Source organism: Epinephelus fuscoguttatus, linkage group LG8 (assembly GCF_011397635.1).
Source record: "Epinephelus fuscoguttatus linkage group LG8, E.fuscoguttatus.final_Chr_v1".
In the NCBI taxonomy this organism is placed as follows: domain Eukaryota; kingdom Metazoa; phylum Chordata; class Actinopteri; order Perciformes; family Serranidae; genus Epinephelus; species Epinephelus fuscoguttatus.
Window position 1 is genome coordinate 35,797,165 of NC_064759.1, and position 15,658 is coordinate 35,812,822.

The 15,658-nt window shown below is 39.8% G+C and overlaps 2 protein-coding genes across 5 annotated transcripts in view; one reads left to right on the forward strand and one right to left on the reverse strand.

The window, feature by feature from the left end:
* Positions 1-3,449, forward strand: part of oxr1a (oxidation resistance 1a) — a 209,276-nt gene extending 205,827 nt beyond the window's left edge. Inside the window, exons 15-16 of one of the 4 annotated variants that reach the window (XM_049584533.1) lie at positions 1,085-1,158; positions 1,380-3,449. In XM_049584533.1, coding sequence (XP_049440490.1) covers positions 1,085-1,158; positions 1,380-1,515 — 210 coding nt within the window. In that variant the 3' untranslated portion in view covers positions 1,516-3,449. The remainder of the gene's footprint in view (positions 1-1,084; positions 1,159-1,379) is intronic. The other 3 variants (XM_049584531.1, XM_049584532.1, XM_049584534.1) reach the window with 3 other exon arrangements.
* A 1,992-nt stretch (positions 3,450-5,441) lies between these two features.
* sqlea (squalene epoxidase a) lies at positions 5,442-14,988 on the reverse strand. Its single transcript, XM_049584541.1, has 11 exons — positions 14,487-14,988; positions 13,842-14,100; positions 12,661-12,838; positions 12,110-12,206; positions 11,878-11,991; positions 10,830-11,001; positions 10,246-10,341; positions 8,869-9,011; positions 8,502-8,598; positions 8,256-8,343; positions 5,442-6,718 (listed from the first exon to the last, which is right to left on the reverse strand). Exons 1-11 carry the CDS (start codon positions 14,763-14,765, stop codon positions 6,526-6,528), a joined length of 1,716 nt encoding a protein of 571 aa, XP_049440498.1. The 5' UTR covers positions 14,766-14,988; the 3' UTR covers positions 5,442-6,525.
* Between the last annotated feature and the right edge of the window lie 670 nt (positions 14,989-15,658).

Below are 15,658 nucleotides of genomic sequence, written 5' to 3' on the forward strand. Positions count from 1 at the left end.
CATCAGGTGACACACAAACATAACTTCAAATGAATGGTTATGTTGCTCTCTGTCTGCTGTTTGTGTAAATAAGCAATCACCTGCAAACACAAGTTCACCATATCAACTTAATATGTCAGTATTGTGTTTCCAGCCTGTTCCGCTGCCCCCGAGTGGCAACAGAATATGAATTAATACTGCATTAAAAAATATTGTTTCTGTTGAACCGCAGCCAAAACACTTCATACATCAAAGAGGAGAGCAGATAAACACATTTTTTAACACAATACTGTTGTGTGCAACTGAAAATGAGTTTGAAAAAGACTGGTTTGGGTAAATGTGTATACTTACAGCAAATTTAAACCAGATGTATAATTATAACATATAACATAGCAGAAGAAAATAATGAGACTTAAGTGCTGTGCAATAACATGCATACTGTGAATATGCTTGCCAGTCACATGCTGTTCTCGATGCATGTGACACTTTAAAAGCACTCTGCCCCCCATCCATGCTGTGAAAAATATCTGTCTCCTTGTTCCTTCTTTGAAAGGTTCTTCAGAGCCTCACAGCTCAGTGGCATTTAGTGTTTTGTAACTTGTATTCTTGATTATGCTCTCTTCTTGAGAGCATTTACACGTAATGGATTCAAGCCAGGGACACTGAGATGAATGGGCTGAAAGCAACACATTAACTGCAGCAATTTTCACCAGGATTGTCTTGTTTTGTTTGGTTTTTTTTACAAAAAGAACTTGCTACCAATGTTACACTCGCATTACAATTCTACACTTTGTGGCATTAATCTCCTTAATAATGGCAATTAAAATGTCTGTCAAAGAAGCAATTGAAATGCCATTGGTGCATCAGAGAGGATTTTGACATTTTATATTTAGAAGTCTGGTGATGAGATATTTCCCTGGGCTGTGTCTAATCGCTTTAACTGCATTATCAGATGTCAATTCTGGATCCTCCCTATGAGTCAAACATGCGTGTGTGTTCTGTTCTCTTCAGGATAAAGAATACTGGACAGAATATATTTGATTATGTCAATATTTAACATGTCATGCAGTGTTTTTTAATATTTGCTCTCTTGTGTGTGCAACAGGTGTACAAATGGACAGGTGACAACATGTTCTTCATCAAAGGAGATATGGATTCCTTAGCTTTTGGTGGAGGAAGGTGAGTTCAAGCTGCTTTTGATGCATATAGTGACAGAAATCAGTTCTAGCAACATGTTTTAATTAAATCTAGTGATACATTAAAAGCCGCCAAATAAAATAATGGTATGAAAGAGACAGATAAGTGATGTTAATTGCCTAAAATTGATGCTTCAGAGAATGTAGCCACCTGGAGAAATAGTTTTTGGCTTCCCTGCTTAAGACTGTTTTCTCTTCTTTCAGCGGTGAGTTTGGCCTGTGGCTGGACGGAGATCTCTACCACGGCAGGAGTCATTCCTGTAAAACATTTGGGAACCCCATGCTCTCGAAAAAGGAGGATTTCTATGTTCAGGACATAGAGATCTGGGCTTTTGAATAACAAACGCTGCATCACAGGGAAAAAACAAGTCCTGCAAAGGGCATACCGAGGAGTGCTCCTCCTTTAGAACAATGGCAACGCCCCAAACCTAACTGCACATCACCAGGGCTCCCCAGGCAGGAAGCCAGCTATCGGATGCTTGTTGTGCGTTACTACTGCAGTTATTACGGAGCTTTTTTTTCTTTGTGAAAAATTACCTTTGTGTGTATCTTGTTACAGCCTTGTGCAGCGTCTTTGCAGAGTAGGGGGAGTGTGTAAAGCAATGACAAATGATGGTGAAGCGACTGAAAGATGAGGTTGTATCAGAGGGGTGAGAAGAGGGAAGCAGGGAAGGGACCATCGGGCCTTGAAGAGGAAAGGACTATCGGGATTCCTCTCACCTGAGAGGTCGCAAAGATGATGGCGCCTGAGGTTTTGGACTGCTGCGAGAAGAGAGAACTGCCCTACTGGTCCAGATTGTGTATCTGAACTTGACAGAACCTCAAGGAGTCCCCAGCACCCTCTCAGACCCCCTAGAAGTTTGTTCATTCAGTAGGATGTTACCCACTGTGCTGTCAGCCTTGACGGAGAGAGACCCAGTTAGTGTTAAAGCATCGAGACAAAAGCTGAACACATTCCATTACTCTCGGTGATGGTGGAGTGTCAAAATAACGTTGGGATTTGTGGTAAAACAACAATATACAAAACTCATCAGCAGCAGGATACGATGACACTTAACTCAGAGAGGAGAGAATATTTACCGGGAGGGGCGGGGGGTAGTCTTTTTACAGTACAGTTCTGGGTTGTCTTCTGAGGCTAAACTATAGAGTATTGTGTATTGTAGTCCTCCTGTTGTTCACTGTCATAGCACACCATCTGAAAGCACATAGCTATAATCAGATCACCCATCGTCGTAATGTTCTGTTCAGTGGGTGTACGTGTGAGTCCAGCTAACACCAGCTCCTCTCGCAGGATGCTGGCTGTACTGTTTGTAGACAGTAACGTGTTGCAATAGATTTGTGGAATATGCAAATAACTGTCCTGTGACCTCAAATACCCGCAGGTCGTGGCACTTTTGCCGCCGCCTGTCAACTCTTTCAAGAGAGAAACTTGTAAAGCTTTTACGTCTTGATACACAATCGCTTTTCTGGGTATCATTTGAAAAGCCTGAGACGTGGTAACTGTTTTACATGCATATATGACAATTATATATTGGTATATATGATTATATATGGATTTATATAATCATATATATTTTGCTGTTAAGTGTGACAGTGATCTATTTGTGCTGATATTTCAGCTGTTACAATATGATGTATATTACCCTGTAAATTAATGTTCAAATAGTAGATTTGTTCCTCTATATATATATATAAATACATAATGCTATATAAATATATATATATATATATATATAATAAAGTGTGGATTGGTGGGTTGCTTCTAGCACTTTAATCTGGTGTAAAAGCGTCATGGCCAGGTTCCTATATTCTCTTAGCAGTAGCTGTACAGTACTTTTTTTGTTTAGATCATTAAGATGTTAACTGTTAGTAGAAAGCTTGCTGCTACCAATATCAATAAGGGTATGCCCTAATGCTCTGTGTGTCTAAAAAGGAGGATTACTCTAAGGTAGGAAGGGGGGGTGTGGGGGGGGGTGAATGTGGCTAAACATGGCAGCAGGGCTCGGTGTCTCTCCTCGTGTGGCTGTCAGGTGAGTCTCTATAGGTCCAGGTAGGTATGCAGGCAGACTGACCTCTGACAGGCAGATGATGGTGGGAGGAGGGAAGTGTGTACAGTACGTGACCCCCCCCCCCCCCCTTCCTGGTCTTCCACACCAGTATTTGTGTCCTTGTGGAGAGTCACAAAGAATAATATGGATAATTCTTCCAATTATTTCACCAGAATACAATGTATCAGTGATGTATAAATAACAATAAAGCTGAATTAATTGTTGTAACCTGGGATATGACTGAATTTGTGACGTTTCTTTTTTCAGTTTTTTAAATTTTACACGTTAAATCCTCTCAGGTCACAACAAACAGCGATGAATCAAAGTACTGGTGGTGTGTACTTAATTTGTAACTACGTAGTTCCAGGTGCGAGGACACATCCTGCAGTGTAAAAGTCAAAGCAAATAGACATAAAAGATCAATACATTTGCTAATAAATAACTGAGCTGTTTAGTGTTGGCAGGAGTCGGACTAATCAAACTGCTGCTGCTGCTGCTCTGTAGGTTGGATTTCATTTCATTCTTAAGTCGTCCAATGCGTACACATATTTGAATTATTAAAGCAACAATAAAAATGCAAACTGTAAATGTTGACAAACTAAGATATAATGTGATGGGCGGACACATGTAAATGCACTAATAAAAAGTAAAATTCATAAAGTTTTTACTTTTATACCACATCATTTAAAGGATCTATGTGATACTCAAAGCATTAATATAGCAGCAAGCAACTATAAAGTAAAGATAGAGTGGCGTAGTGGCTTCCTGAGCTGACAACAAAGCCATGCTACCTCTCTGTGTGGTGTAATCCTAGCTTCTCTGTTGTTTGTTGTGGCAAGCCAATCCAGCTGGGCGTGCATTTTAGTGCATGTGTGCATCCTGTTGGCTAGCTCATCACCACTGCTTTGCACAGCGCTCATATTCTGGTTACTGCTGATGGCAGCAGGTTGTCTTCACGGGAATTGCCCTTTCCCTACTTCTCACCCCCCTTCTTCCAGCCCCCTTGCTGAGACCATCCACAAACTCTGCCTTCATTTTGATCTAAAATACACACCTGTAAAGTTTCATGATGGACACAGCTGTGATGCTTTTACAGTGACAAAATCTGTCCATACACACAGACAGACAGGTACACAAGTACTTAAAACCAGACAGACCACTTCTATGTTGGTTTCTGCTACTTGGCTACAACAGGTTTCTCTAGTACCATGTTTTGCCATGATGACACACACACACAGACTCACTAGGTGAAAACAATACCAGCTGTCACAACGTTGTTGTGGCTGGTGATTGCACACCGTGAAGCTCCCTAATTATTTCCGTGGCACAACCCAGGTTCCATACATCCTACAGTATGGCGAGTGTAGAAAATGATTTGTCTCAGCCAGTAGAATGGAGTGAGACTGCTTTGTGACTGTAAAGTGTTTGGAATTTAGATGCAGGAGTCAGGAGGAAATAACCAAAGGTCTGTATCTCTTCTGCCAGCTCGCTCTTGAAAACAGGATGCCACATCTGACTCCAGTTAAATAACAGAGAAACATAAACACAGCCTTCCTGTGCTGCTGTCCCTCTGGTCTTGGAAGTTCTTGTAGGTTTGTGTGTCTGAGGAAGATCAGATTGTACTTGAGTGACCTTGAAGGAACCTTGATTTTTCCAAATAAAACACAGTCCAAACGCATCAAAATGCTTCACCACTGGATATTTGTTAGTTTATACTCCTTATATTAATGGACAATACATTAATGAACACTAGTGCGGTGTAAAAAAGTGTTTTAAAAGCTGATTTTGTTGTTTTATAGTTGGGAAAACATAAAGCCTCTTCATCATCAGTGTTACTACTGTGCTCTAACCCAGATACATAAAGCTGCAGCAGAAGCCTAAAACTAAACCTATTCTAAACACTCTTACAATCTAAAGAATTTATCTTGTTCCTGCATATTTCTACTGAATTTCAATGCTAAAGCACTGCAGAGTAACTTAATCTGGACTATTGAGAGACACTGTTGTAGGCAGGATGATCAACTGGCCTCCAGTCAAACAGTGATCCTTCTGCTGTGAGTGAGCACCATCTAATGGTTGTATTTGTTAGTGTCTGGTAGGGTCAAACTAGTATACAATAGACCACTGTTACATATTTAACCAATTAAAACAACTGTAATTAAACAAATGATCCAAAGAAGTCTGCTGTATTAAAACAGAAAAACTGAAAAAACAAAACTTTTCTTAAAAGTTTGATTTATTTAACGGCCCATCACGCCCAACACAGGCACAGGTAAACACATCAGTTCCTTGTCTGCGTCAGCTCAGGGCAAACAACACCTGAGCATCATCCGTTGACTTGGTCCTGACATGAGCATTGTTCCCTCTGTCCCAGGTCCCCATCAAACCCAAACTTCCCCCAGGCAGCATGCTGTGTCAGGTCTTTACTGGCATCCAGCAGGACTAAAATAGTGCTGGGATCATTCTTGAGTTCCGGGATTATAGTTTTGTCAGGTGCACCGTCAGCATGTTTCAGACTGAGTCTAGAAACCAGTGTTACAAAAAGTCCCTTTTGACATTATGAAAAAAAGCAACAGCATCAAGAAGGCAGGAAATGACCCATACAGTAAGAGTGTGTGTGTTTTGGACAAATAAAGAACTGCAAATATTTTCCTCAACAAACAAGGCTGAAAATATACTAGGTTTTTGTTATAAATACAGCATATAATAATAATTTAGACAGCTTGCTGTTGGTTGACATTCCATTATCAGTGTTTCAGATTAAAAATGAGGCATTTTTGTAGTAAAATATATCGTCATTACATGAGGATTCCCATATTACATACAGCCCAAATTTGCTCAACAGGACAATATACAGCAGAAAATAGGCACTATTGCAAAATCAGTGTTACAAAATTCAGATGCCATGTTCCACACAGCAGCTCTGTTGGGCAGGATTAATTCCACAATATTATTCAGTGTAATTCAGGGTGAGAGTGAAGTCGCTGTATGTTGCAAATGCAATCCTTTAACATACAGTGCAGACTCTAAGTGAGCTTCACCAAGGCATTGTTGAATAATATGTCCAATTGAAACAAGGCATTGGGTAGGAAATTAAGACAATGACATCTTCAGTAAGGCAGGAGCATATTGTATAAAATCCTCAATTGTACAATTATGGTTACAGTGCTTTTTTTTTTAACAGGAAGGAACATGAAAACTACTGACGAATACCAACTCTGTTGCAAAGTTTCCACTTGAGCCGCAGTTCAGTGAAGACCTCACACTGAGTTTGGTCTTTCTGTGTCCACATGAAGGGCTCCTCAGTACACCAGGTACTTGAGTTCAGAATAGATGAGTGGAAACATGACTGTGCAGGCTCTGTACAGGATGGCCCCACTCGTGAATAAAGCTCGAGGTTTGGTGCTCCACGACTCGGACTTGAAGTTGAAGTAGATTGCGTACAGTGCAACGGCGACGAAGTGTCCAATAAGGGTCATGGGTTTGGGTGACAACCTGGTAAAAATCACAGTGTCATTAAGTCTCTTGTATTTGAAGGAACTGTTTGACATAATTCCCCATAAAAACCACACTTATCATTTTTTATACAGTTTACAAACTAGATATAACATGTTAGCTTTAGCTTAGCATTCTTGGAGTCTTGTGGTCAATAGGAGGTTGCAATGGAAAGAAATACATATAATGTGTGAGCTTCTGAGTAACTGATTGGTGAATTGTGGATATAGCTAAGCCAACCATGTTTTCATTCTTTATGCTAAGCTAAGCTAGCCAGCTCATGCTTCATATTTATGGTAGGGGAGACAGGGGTTGGTTGGCATACAGCTATTTTCTGGTCCTTTGTAGATCACCGAAACAAAAATGAAACATAAAAATTTTCACCTCCACTTATTCACTACATTAAAACATCTTAAAGTCACACTTTTTTTGGTGAGAGCATTTCAGTTTTATAGTATCGAAAGTAAAAAAAGTGGTCTGTGAGCTAAATGTATTATAAAATGGAGCGTATCTATGTTTCCAGGGTTCTATGTTTCCCGAGTTCTATGTTCCCCAATTAACCCTGCAAAAAAAGGTTCTATGTTCCCCGCTTACACAAAAAAGGTTCTATGTTTCCCGGGTTCTATGTTGCCCGCTCAAACAAGCGGGAAACAGAACCCTATTTGTGTAAGTGGGGAACATAGAACCATTTTTGCAGGGTTAAGTGGGAAACATAGAACCTGGGAACATAGGGATGACCCCATTGTAAAACTGTCAGACAGAGATGGTGTGTTGTTATTTGAAAGTATGTGATAAGTGATGGTGGCTGGCTTACATAATATCATAAAGTTAGGTCAAATGTGAGCAGGGTCGGTTGGCACACCGAGAGATCATTGGCAAATGTGCCAACCATTTGTAATATGAACAACTGTAACTGTATTCTTAGACATTAAAACTATTTTGTGAGATTAAAAGCAATGTTTATAGTGTTAATTATTATTATTTTTGAATTGACATTGACATCCCTGCTAATAATTTGCTTAAAATGTTTTTTGGTTTTAAAAATAGGCAGATATTCTATTAAACGTCCATGTTTCCTAGTTCTTTTTTTAAATTAAATGTTCAAATTGTTTCTATTGGTTGCATCAACATTTTTGTAACTATAGCATTTTAACATTGTGCCAACCAACCCTCAGATGGGGCTGGTTGGCACAAATGTCATCATCACATTAATCGCAAATCACCTAATTTTAGAAAACATTTGTGTGCAATTAAAATATATTTATTTATAGCTGAGAGCTTAACCTTCCATTTGCTGCTGATAGGAATATTCTAACAAATTATGCCAGAGAAATATTGCAGAGTGAGAAGTGGGCCAACCAATCCCAGTCTCCCCTACAGACATAAGTGTAGTATATTGAGCTTTTCATCTAGCTCTCAGCAATGAGCATATTTCCAAAATGTCAAACTATATATATAAAAACGTGTGTTTTTTTCTATCGCGCCATATTAGTGAAATTATCCTCTGTTATTAATAGGGATATTATGTAATGCTTACACTGAGAGGAGTCCAATAGGCCCAGCGATGCACTCTCCACCAAGCTTGAAGTACTGGAAGCAGGCTTTTCTCAGCTCATGAAGAGAGTCTGGTTAACACAAAACAGGCATGTGGACATGATGTGAATCTAAATGACCATTAAGTGTTCAAAAGTATTGCAGACAGTGCAAAATAATAGTAATCATTTCTGATCCCCTGTCATTGTTTTCCATGTGTTATTAGATGCAGAGGGAGGCAGAGACTCACTGTCTGTGGCTGCAAACAGCTCATACAGGGCCTGGGCCAACACATTCACCACGAAAGAATGTGATGACTTGCGTTCCCAGTGGAATTTTTTCTTTGCCTATTGAGAAGAAGAAGAAAAAAGCTGTGTAATATTGCACACTGGTCTGCAGTCTCTCACCTACAGCAGAGGGAAAAACAGAATAAGGCAACTGTGATGCAGTAGGGGCTCTAAATATAACCTCTACAGGCTGTGATACACTTACACAGGCCTTGTTTTTCATGTTTTATACATTAGAGAGTTTTTAATAACTGTTTTCATAAATGCTTTTAGGGTTAGAGGAACTGTGAGTTGTTGGCATAAAAGGTAAGGTAGGGTCCTTGTGTTTACCTGCAGCATAGCCTCGTCGTCGTAGAGATCCGGGATGTTCTTGAGCAGACTCCTCCAGATGCGAACGTCGTTGAGAGCAACACTCATCCCTCCTCCCGTCAGAGGATGCCTCATGTTGTAAGCATCACCCAGGAGAAGAACGCCTGCAAACGACAGACTGCTGTTTGTCTCTCATCCAAAATACATCACCGGTTGTTGTCTTTTTTTCCTCCCTTCAGCACTTTGTTATAATAAAATTTGCCAATTAGTGCCAAACACAATGAACCAGATGACATGTGGAGGATGACTTTTAGTGTTTCTCTGTGCTTTTATTTCAGATTTTGACAGTTAATACCTTCTGGGAGTGTTTAAGTTTGTCATCGCTTATTACACCAGCGTAGCTCACTGATATTACAACTCCAATCCAACACATACTAACAGTCTAACTTAAAGGAACAGTCCAACATTTTGGGGACTATCCTTATTCACCTCCTTATTGAGAGTTTAAGAAAAAGCTTAATAACACTTTCATATCCATGTGGTAAATTACATGTGAAGCTACTGTCAGCAGCAAATTAGCTTAGCTTAGAACAAAGACTGGATACAAGGGGAAACAGCTTGCCTTGCTCTGTCCAAAGGTACCAAAACCTGCCTCTAAAGCTCACCTACTTACACATTAAATTTGTGTGTTTAATCTGTCAAAAAAAAAGTGTAATACCATGTTGTGGCCTGATAGAAGGTTATGTGCTGGACTATTTCTTGGCTGAGCACAGTAACTTCCTGGATTTCCCACTGGTTGTCGGCAGTCTTACAGCTGTTTCCCCTGTTTTCTGTCTTTGTGCTAAGATAAGCTTACTAGCTGCAGCTCTATAGCTTAGCTTAGCACAAATAATGGAAACGGGGGAATCGTATGGCCTGCACCTTCTCACACCTCTAAAGGCCCAGACACACCAAGTCGATGGTCAGTTGTCAATCAGTGTGGCTGGCTATAGCTTCATATCTACAGTACATATATGAAATTTGTATTGATCGTCTTATTTAACTCACAAGAGAGCCCATAAGTGTTTTTTGCAAAATTACTTTTCTGTTAATGTAAGTATTGCTCTATCAGGCAAAAAATATATATTTTGAATTTATCCATAAAACAAAGTATTGATAACTTAAAAACAAACCTTGGATAGAGCATTTTTTTTTTACAGCTTTTTTTCCTGAAGTGTAAACTAATTGCCAATTTGTCAACAACCAGGAAATCTCTTTAATTTGTTTCATCATACTGTAATGACCAAAGCGGTGCACTACTTTCCCAGACGTGCACCGTACTGTACACAAGCTGAAATCAGTTCAGTAGATTCCCTCTGGCCATCTCCAACAACACAGCAGTCAATAACACTTCAGTACCTGGCTTGTTGACAGGGGAGGGAGGGAGGAAGCTGGCAGGCATGGACCTGAGTCGATCGTTCTGTAGTGCCACCATGAAAGCCTCCTTTAAATGCTCTGAAGGAAAGAGGGAAAGGGAGAGCGCAGGCGGTCGATCATTCAGCTGGCTGTGTGGATGAAAACCCAAAGGTCCATGCTGGGCACATGCACAAGAAAAAGCCTTTTCTTTTGGTGTACTGAATGTATGTTTATCAATGTATCAGTGTGACTGACTCCGCCATTTCAGCTGGACCTCTGTCAAGGTTACCAGAGCTTGGGCTTTGATATTGTGGCTTTGATATTTCAGCTGAATAGCAGCGGACACCATGAATGTCAAATCCTTCGGCTGTAGGTTCCTTGACAGTACACACAGCAGTACAGGCAGCAGCCTGGATAATCCTCCCTACAACGATGACTGGCATCACTGCCATGATTACCTTTGATCATTTATCACACCATAGGGGTTCTTCCTCAGGCCAAAGGTCACTTTTCATTCGACATAATTACACAAGACTAAAACTCTCAAGACTTTTTAAGAATAAAGTTAAGTCTCATCTGTCTTTTACCTGGCAGCTGAGGGTATATCTTCTCAGTCATGTACTCAGAGAGGTTGCGAGGCATCTCCCCCCTGATGTCTACAAGTACTCTGGTTTGAGAGGAGGAGATCTGGTAGATGAGCACCGGGCTTGGGTTGGCCAGCACCAGCTCAGCATGGTTGGCTTTAAACTGGGGACAGTCCTGGAGAGAAGCACAGTGATAACTCAGAAATGAAGATAATGAAATATATCTTGAGCCACTGTGGGAAAAAAAAACATATTTTAATTGATAGAATATTCATTCAAGGTAGTTTTCAGTTAATAAAGATTCATTCGTGAGATTTCCCAAAATAATTAGACATTGTATTTTAATTTAAATGCTACCAAGTACTTATAGTCAAAAGTATCATAGATTTGAACAACCCATTGCAGATTATCAGACAATGGGCCCCAGGCAATTCATCGTATTTTCACTATGTTTTTTGAGGTTGTTTTGCACCTCTTTGTAGTCATTATGTATCTTTATGTGGTTTTGTATGTCATTATGGTTGTTTTGTGTTTCTTTGAAGTGATTTAGTGTCTTTTTGTTGTAATTTAATGTCTTTTTTGGTCATTTTGAGCCTTCTTCTGGTCAGTGCATGTTAATTTCAGTGACATTTTCATTCAGTTATCCTTCCATAGTTGCAACTAATAACTATTTTCATTGTCGATTAATCTGCTCATTATTTTTTCAATTATTGGTGAATTATTTCGTATATATAAAAAATACAAATATTGTGAAAAATGCTCATTTTAATTTCCCCAAACAAGTATATTCGTTCTATCCGACCAACAGTTCAAAACCAGAAGATTTCCAGTTTACTCTCATATACAACAAAGAAAACATGGATTTTAAGAAAGATTCACATGTTAAAAGCTGAGACTCAACAATGTTTTTTTCTTTTTCTTGAAAATGACAATCACCTATCAAAATATCTGTGGATTAATTTTCTGTCAACTGACCAATCGTTTGATGGACTAGTCATTTCAGATTATTCAGTGCAGTGTGATGAGAGCAGCAACACTTGGTGGTGTTTACCGTCATAAGGCATCCAACAAAGTGAGATGAGGTCCGAGCTTTCCCAGAGACCAGACTCTTTCTGAATTTGGAGAAACAGCCATCGGCCACAATGGTCAGCGCTGCATGGATTTCCTGCAGGACACAGGTTGACACAGTCATCACACACCCTCTGCATTAAATAGAGTATCTCTTTCCGTGAGGTCAGGTGAATATAACATTGTACATGTGCAGCAGAGTTTCCTCTCCTCACCTTGATGTCTCCAGTTTCTTTGTCCTTGTACTGGACTCCGGTTACACAGCCATCCTCTTCCTGCAAACTGGTCACGTTGCCTTCTACAAATGTGACACTGGGGGGCGATATTAGGCAGTTAGAGACATTGCCTCCACATGCCAGAACAGCATGGACAACATGACAAGAGTAAGCTACTGAGGCAAAATAAATGTCTATTTGACACATGGTCAGAAATCTACATTTTGATTTCTAAGCAGGAGCTATTGAGGCCTTTTCAGTAAACCATCATTTGCTTTTCTTAAACACAGAATTACATTTAACTACCACTTGTTTAAATGGTCCTCAACATAAAAATAAATCTGAAACACATTAAACCACCTGAAAAATAAAATTTGCTGAAACAAAATGTAGTTTGGCTGTGTAGAGCAGGAAAAATTAGCAACATGTGAACAACAGATTTTTAATTACACTCCTGTCCCTTCTAACTCTCAGTGCTGTCGAAAACAATGTCATCCAATTAACCAGTTGGTCATTTGGCATATGGCCTCTTTTATCATGACTCTGCTCACTTTGGCTGGGCCTGGGCAGCTCTCCTCAGGCCCATGATGAATCGACCGTGATGGAAAGCGCGTCCACACTGGATGCTGTCCTCCCCCTGAGGGTAGGGGATCTCCACCTCTGTGCTGCTCTCCATGTCATGGATCACGTAGCCGTGCACCAGATGGGCATCCAGACCCTTCACTGAACCTGAGGGCAAACACACGTAACAGGTTACAGTCTCGCAGCACATAGTCATCATTCACTTAGTCTGCTGCTGTGTACATACTGTACATGTGATCCAGTGCACACACACAAAATGGAACACGGATCTGATATGACCACTGAGTGAAACACTGAAACCCATAAATCCATGTTGTTTATGGTTGCACCATGCCATCCAAAATATTTGTATTTGAATGAATTTAAGACACATTTTCCATGAATTCACTCTGACATATTTGGTACATTCAAAAACTAAATGATATTCACTTTAATTACACTATAAAAACATGATTTTCAGCATTTTACCAACAAATTGTTGGCCAATTGGACAAATATTACAATATAATATATAACATAAATATTACAGAAAATTAATTACTATATAACAGGAATATTACTGTAGAATAGAAGGATAAATAGTTTTTTAAAAAAAAAAATAGTATAGCGTATATCAGAGTAAAGAAATAATTATAATAAAAAATAATTAATTAATTGAAATAATAATATTAAAAAAAAAAGCATCAATCAAAGTTTAAGTTCAGGAAAAAACATGTTTAGGTCTTATTTTATTTTTGAGTTTAACACTCATCCTATCTGTTTCATCAAGACTGTGTGGGTCACATTTGATTGACAGCACTGGTGATATAATCCAACAGCCAAACAACCATCACCAGATTTTGATCCAAATATTGTGGCATATGATTGGTGCACAGACACATGCCATCACCTTTTACAATTGAGCCCCGCCCCCTGTAAAGGTATAACAAGAGCACAAGCAAAACAGCAACAGAAATCTTTAATGGGAAATATAACTACAACTAAAATTAGTGTTCAGAGTGTGGGAGTTCCTTGGGTTGAGATGATAGGTTCTCTGGACCTTTAACTACAGGAACTAAATTGATTATGTAAAAGGAGCGGAGGTCCCTGATCATTTGTACATTCAGAATTCATCTGCAGGTCACTGACAGCAGCAGATTCTGTCACTGACCTTCCAGTCCCAGCTCTTTGAGTGCTTTGAATCCTCCAGGCTGCAGCAGCTCCCCTACTATCCTGTCAGGCTCCTTCAGGTCCCTTTCCACCACCAACACCTTCCTCCCGTCCTTGGCTAGGACGGCCGCCATAGCTGAGCCCAGGACCCCGGCCCCAACTATCACCACATCTGGCTCCGGGGCCACTGAGGGGCCACTGGCTGAGGCACTCTGTGAGGCAGAGGACTCCGTGTCTACTCTTTTTCTTATTCTCCGGCTCTGGAAACAATTACGTAGAGAGCGTCATTACACACAGTGTAGAGTCCAGACTAAACTGGACTGTAGGGCAAACACTGGAAAATGCAATAAATACATAAAAATATACTTCATCAAATAATCAGCTGTCTTTTTTAATCCAATTGTAGTCTTTGGATATAGGAATGCACATAAATATGTAAAGCACTTAAATCTTTAGTTCAGAAATAAAATTTGAGAAAAAGAAGCCACAAGTTTTTCCAAAGAGTTAAATCACCAAATAAAAAAATATGCATGATAAATTACTGATAAATCAAATGGAAAACGATGCTTACTCATCTTTTTTCTATTCTGTCTTTGTCCTTTGTTCACAGGATTAGGCTAGCATGTATCCACATGAGTTTTCTTACCTGTTTACTGTTGTTCTCTGCTTTCTCACTCCTCTGTGTTGAAGTTTGGGGGATTAAATGGTTGATAACAGGCACATAAGACAAAAGGATCAGCGGCAAATGAAACACCTGAGAGACACTGAGCTTCTGGCTGTGGAAATACCTGACATAGGACAGCAGCAGCCCGACTGTCAGAAATAAGACTGCGGCCATCACAAGCTCTCTGTGAGCCAAACCCAAGACTGAGTTGGACTTTTTGTAAAGGTATGTGAAGCTGGCTATTCCCAGAAAAGTCCACATCTTTTTTTAATTAAAAAAAAAGTATATAAAAAAATATGATTTAAAAAAAATTAATTAGATGGTGAAAGCACTGCTGAGAAACGGATTTTTTTTTGCTGGCAGAAACTCACTATGCAATCATTAATGACTCTTGATGTTGTTTCTCAGGTGCTCCAAAAATAAGCCAGCCGAGCCAAAACAAAGATTTACCTTTGTAACTCCTGATAACTTGCTCACAGACAGTCGGAGGGATGCTGCTGAATAGTTTATGATAATGAGAAACACGCACTACTTCGGATTGGTTGGTTTCACCTCCCGCCTCCTCCACAGTTCAACCATCCAATCAGGAGTGACGTGACGGTGAGCAGAGCTCACGCTATCCGCCCATTGGACGGCCGCACAGGCACTGGGCCTTTCCTCGGCCGCTGATTGGACAGTCGGCTGGCAGGATGGTAGTATGATGTGATGTCAGTGGAAAGGTGCGTGTTACATGTTTTACACACAGAGGCTAAATGAGAGGTGGACCTGCTGCAAAGATCGTTCATGGTTGACAGGAGAAGTCACTCTGTGCTGTAAACCTGATCCATCCTTCAGTCTGCCTGGTAAATATCACAGCTGCTCTCTTGCTCCATCTCAAGATAGCAAGCTGTTACCATGGCAACTCAAGTTGTTAATACGGAGAAAATCTTGATACATCTCAGAAATCTAGATTTTAGCATTTATTAATGTGCAGTGTTGTGTGCATTAAATAACTAGTCAGTGCTTGTAACATGTGAAACAAGGCAAAGAGACCATATATATATATATATATATATATATATATACACACACACACACACACAGGATTTTCTGAAGTACAGCAATAAAAATAAGCCATAACAAAGGTCAAGAACCTGTTAAAACATCCTTTACAT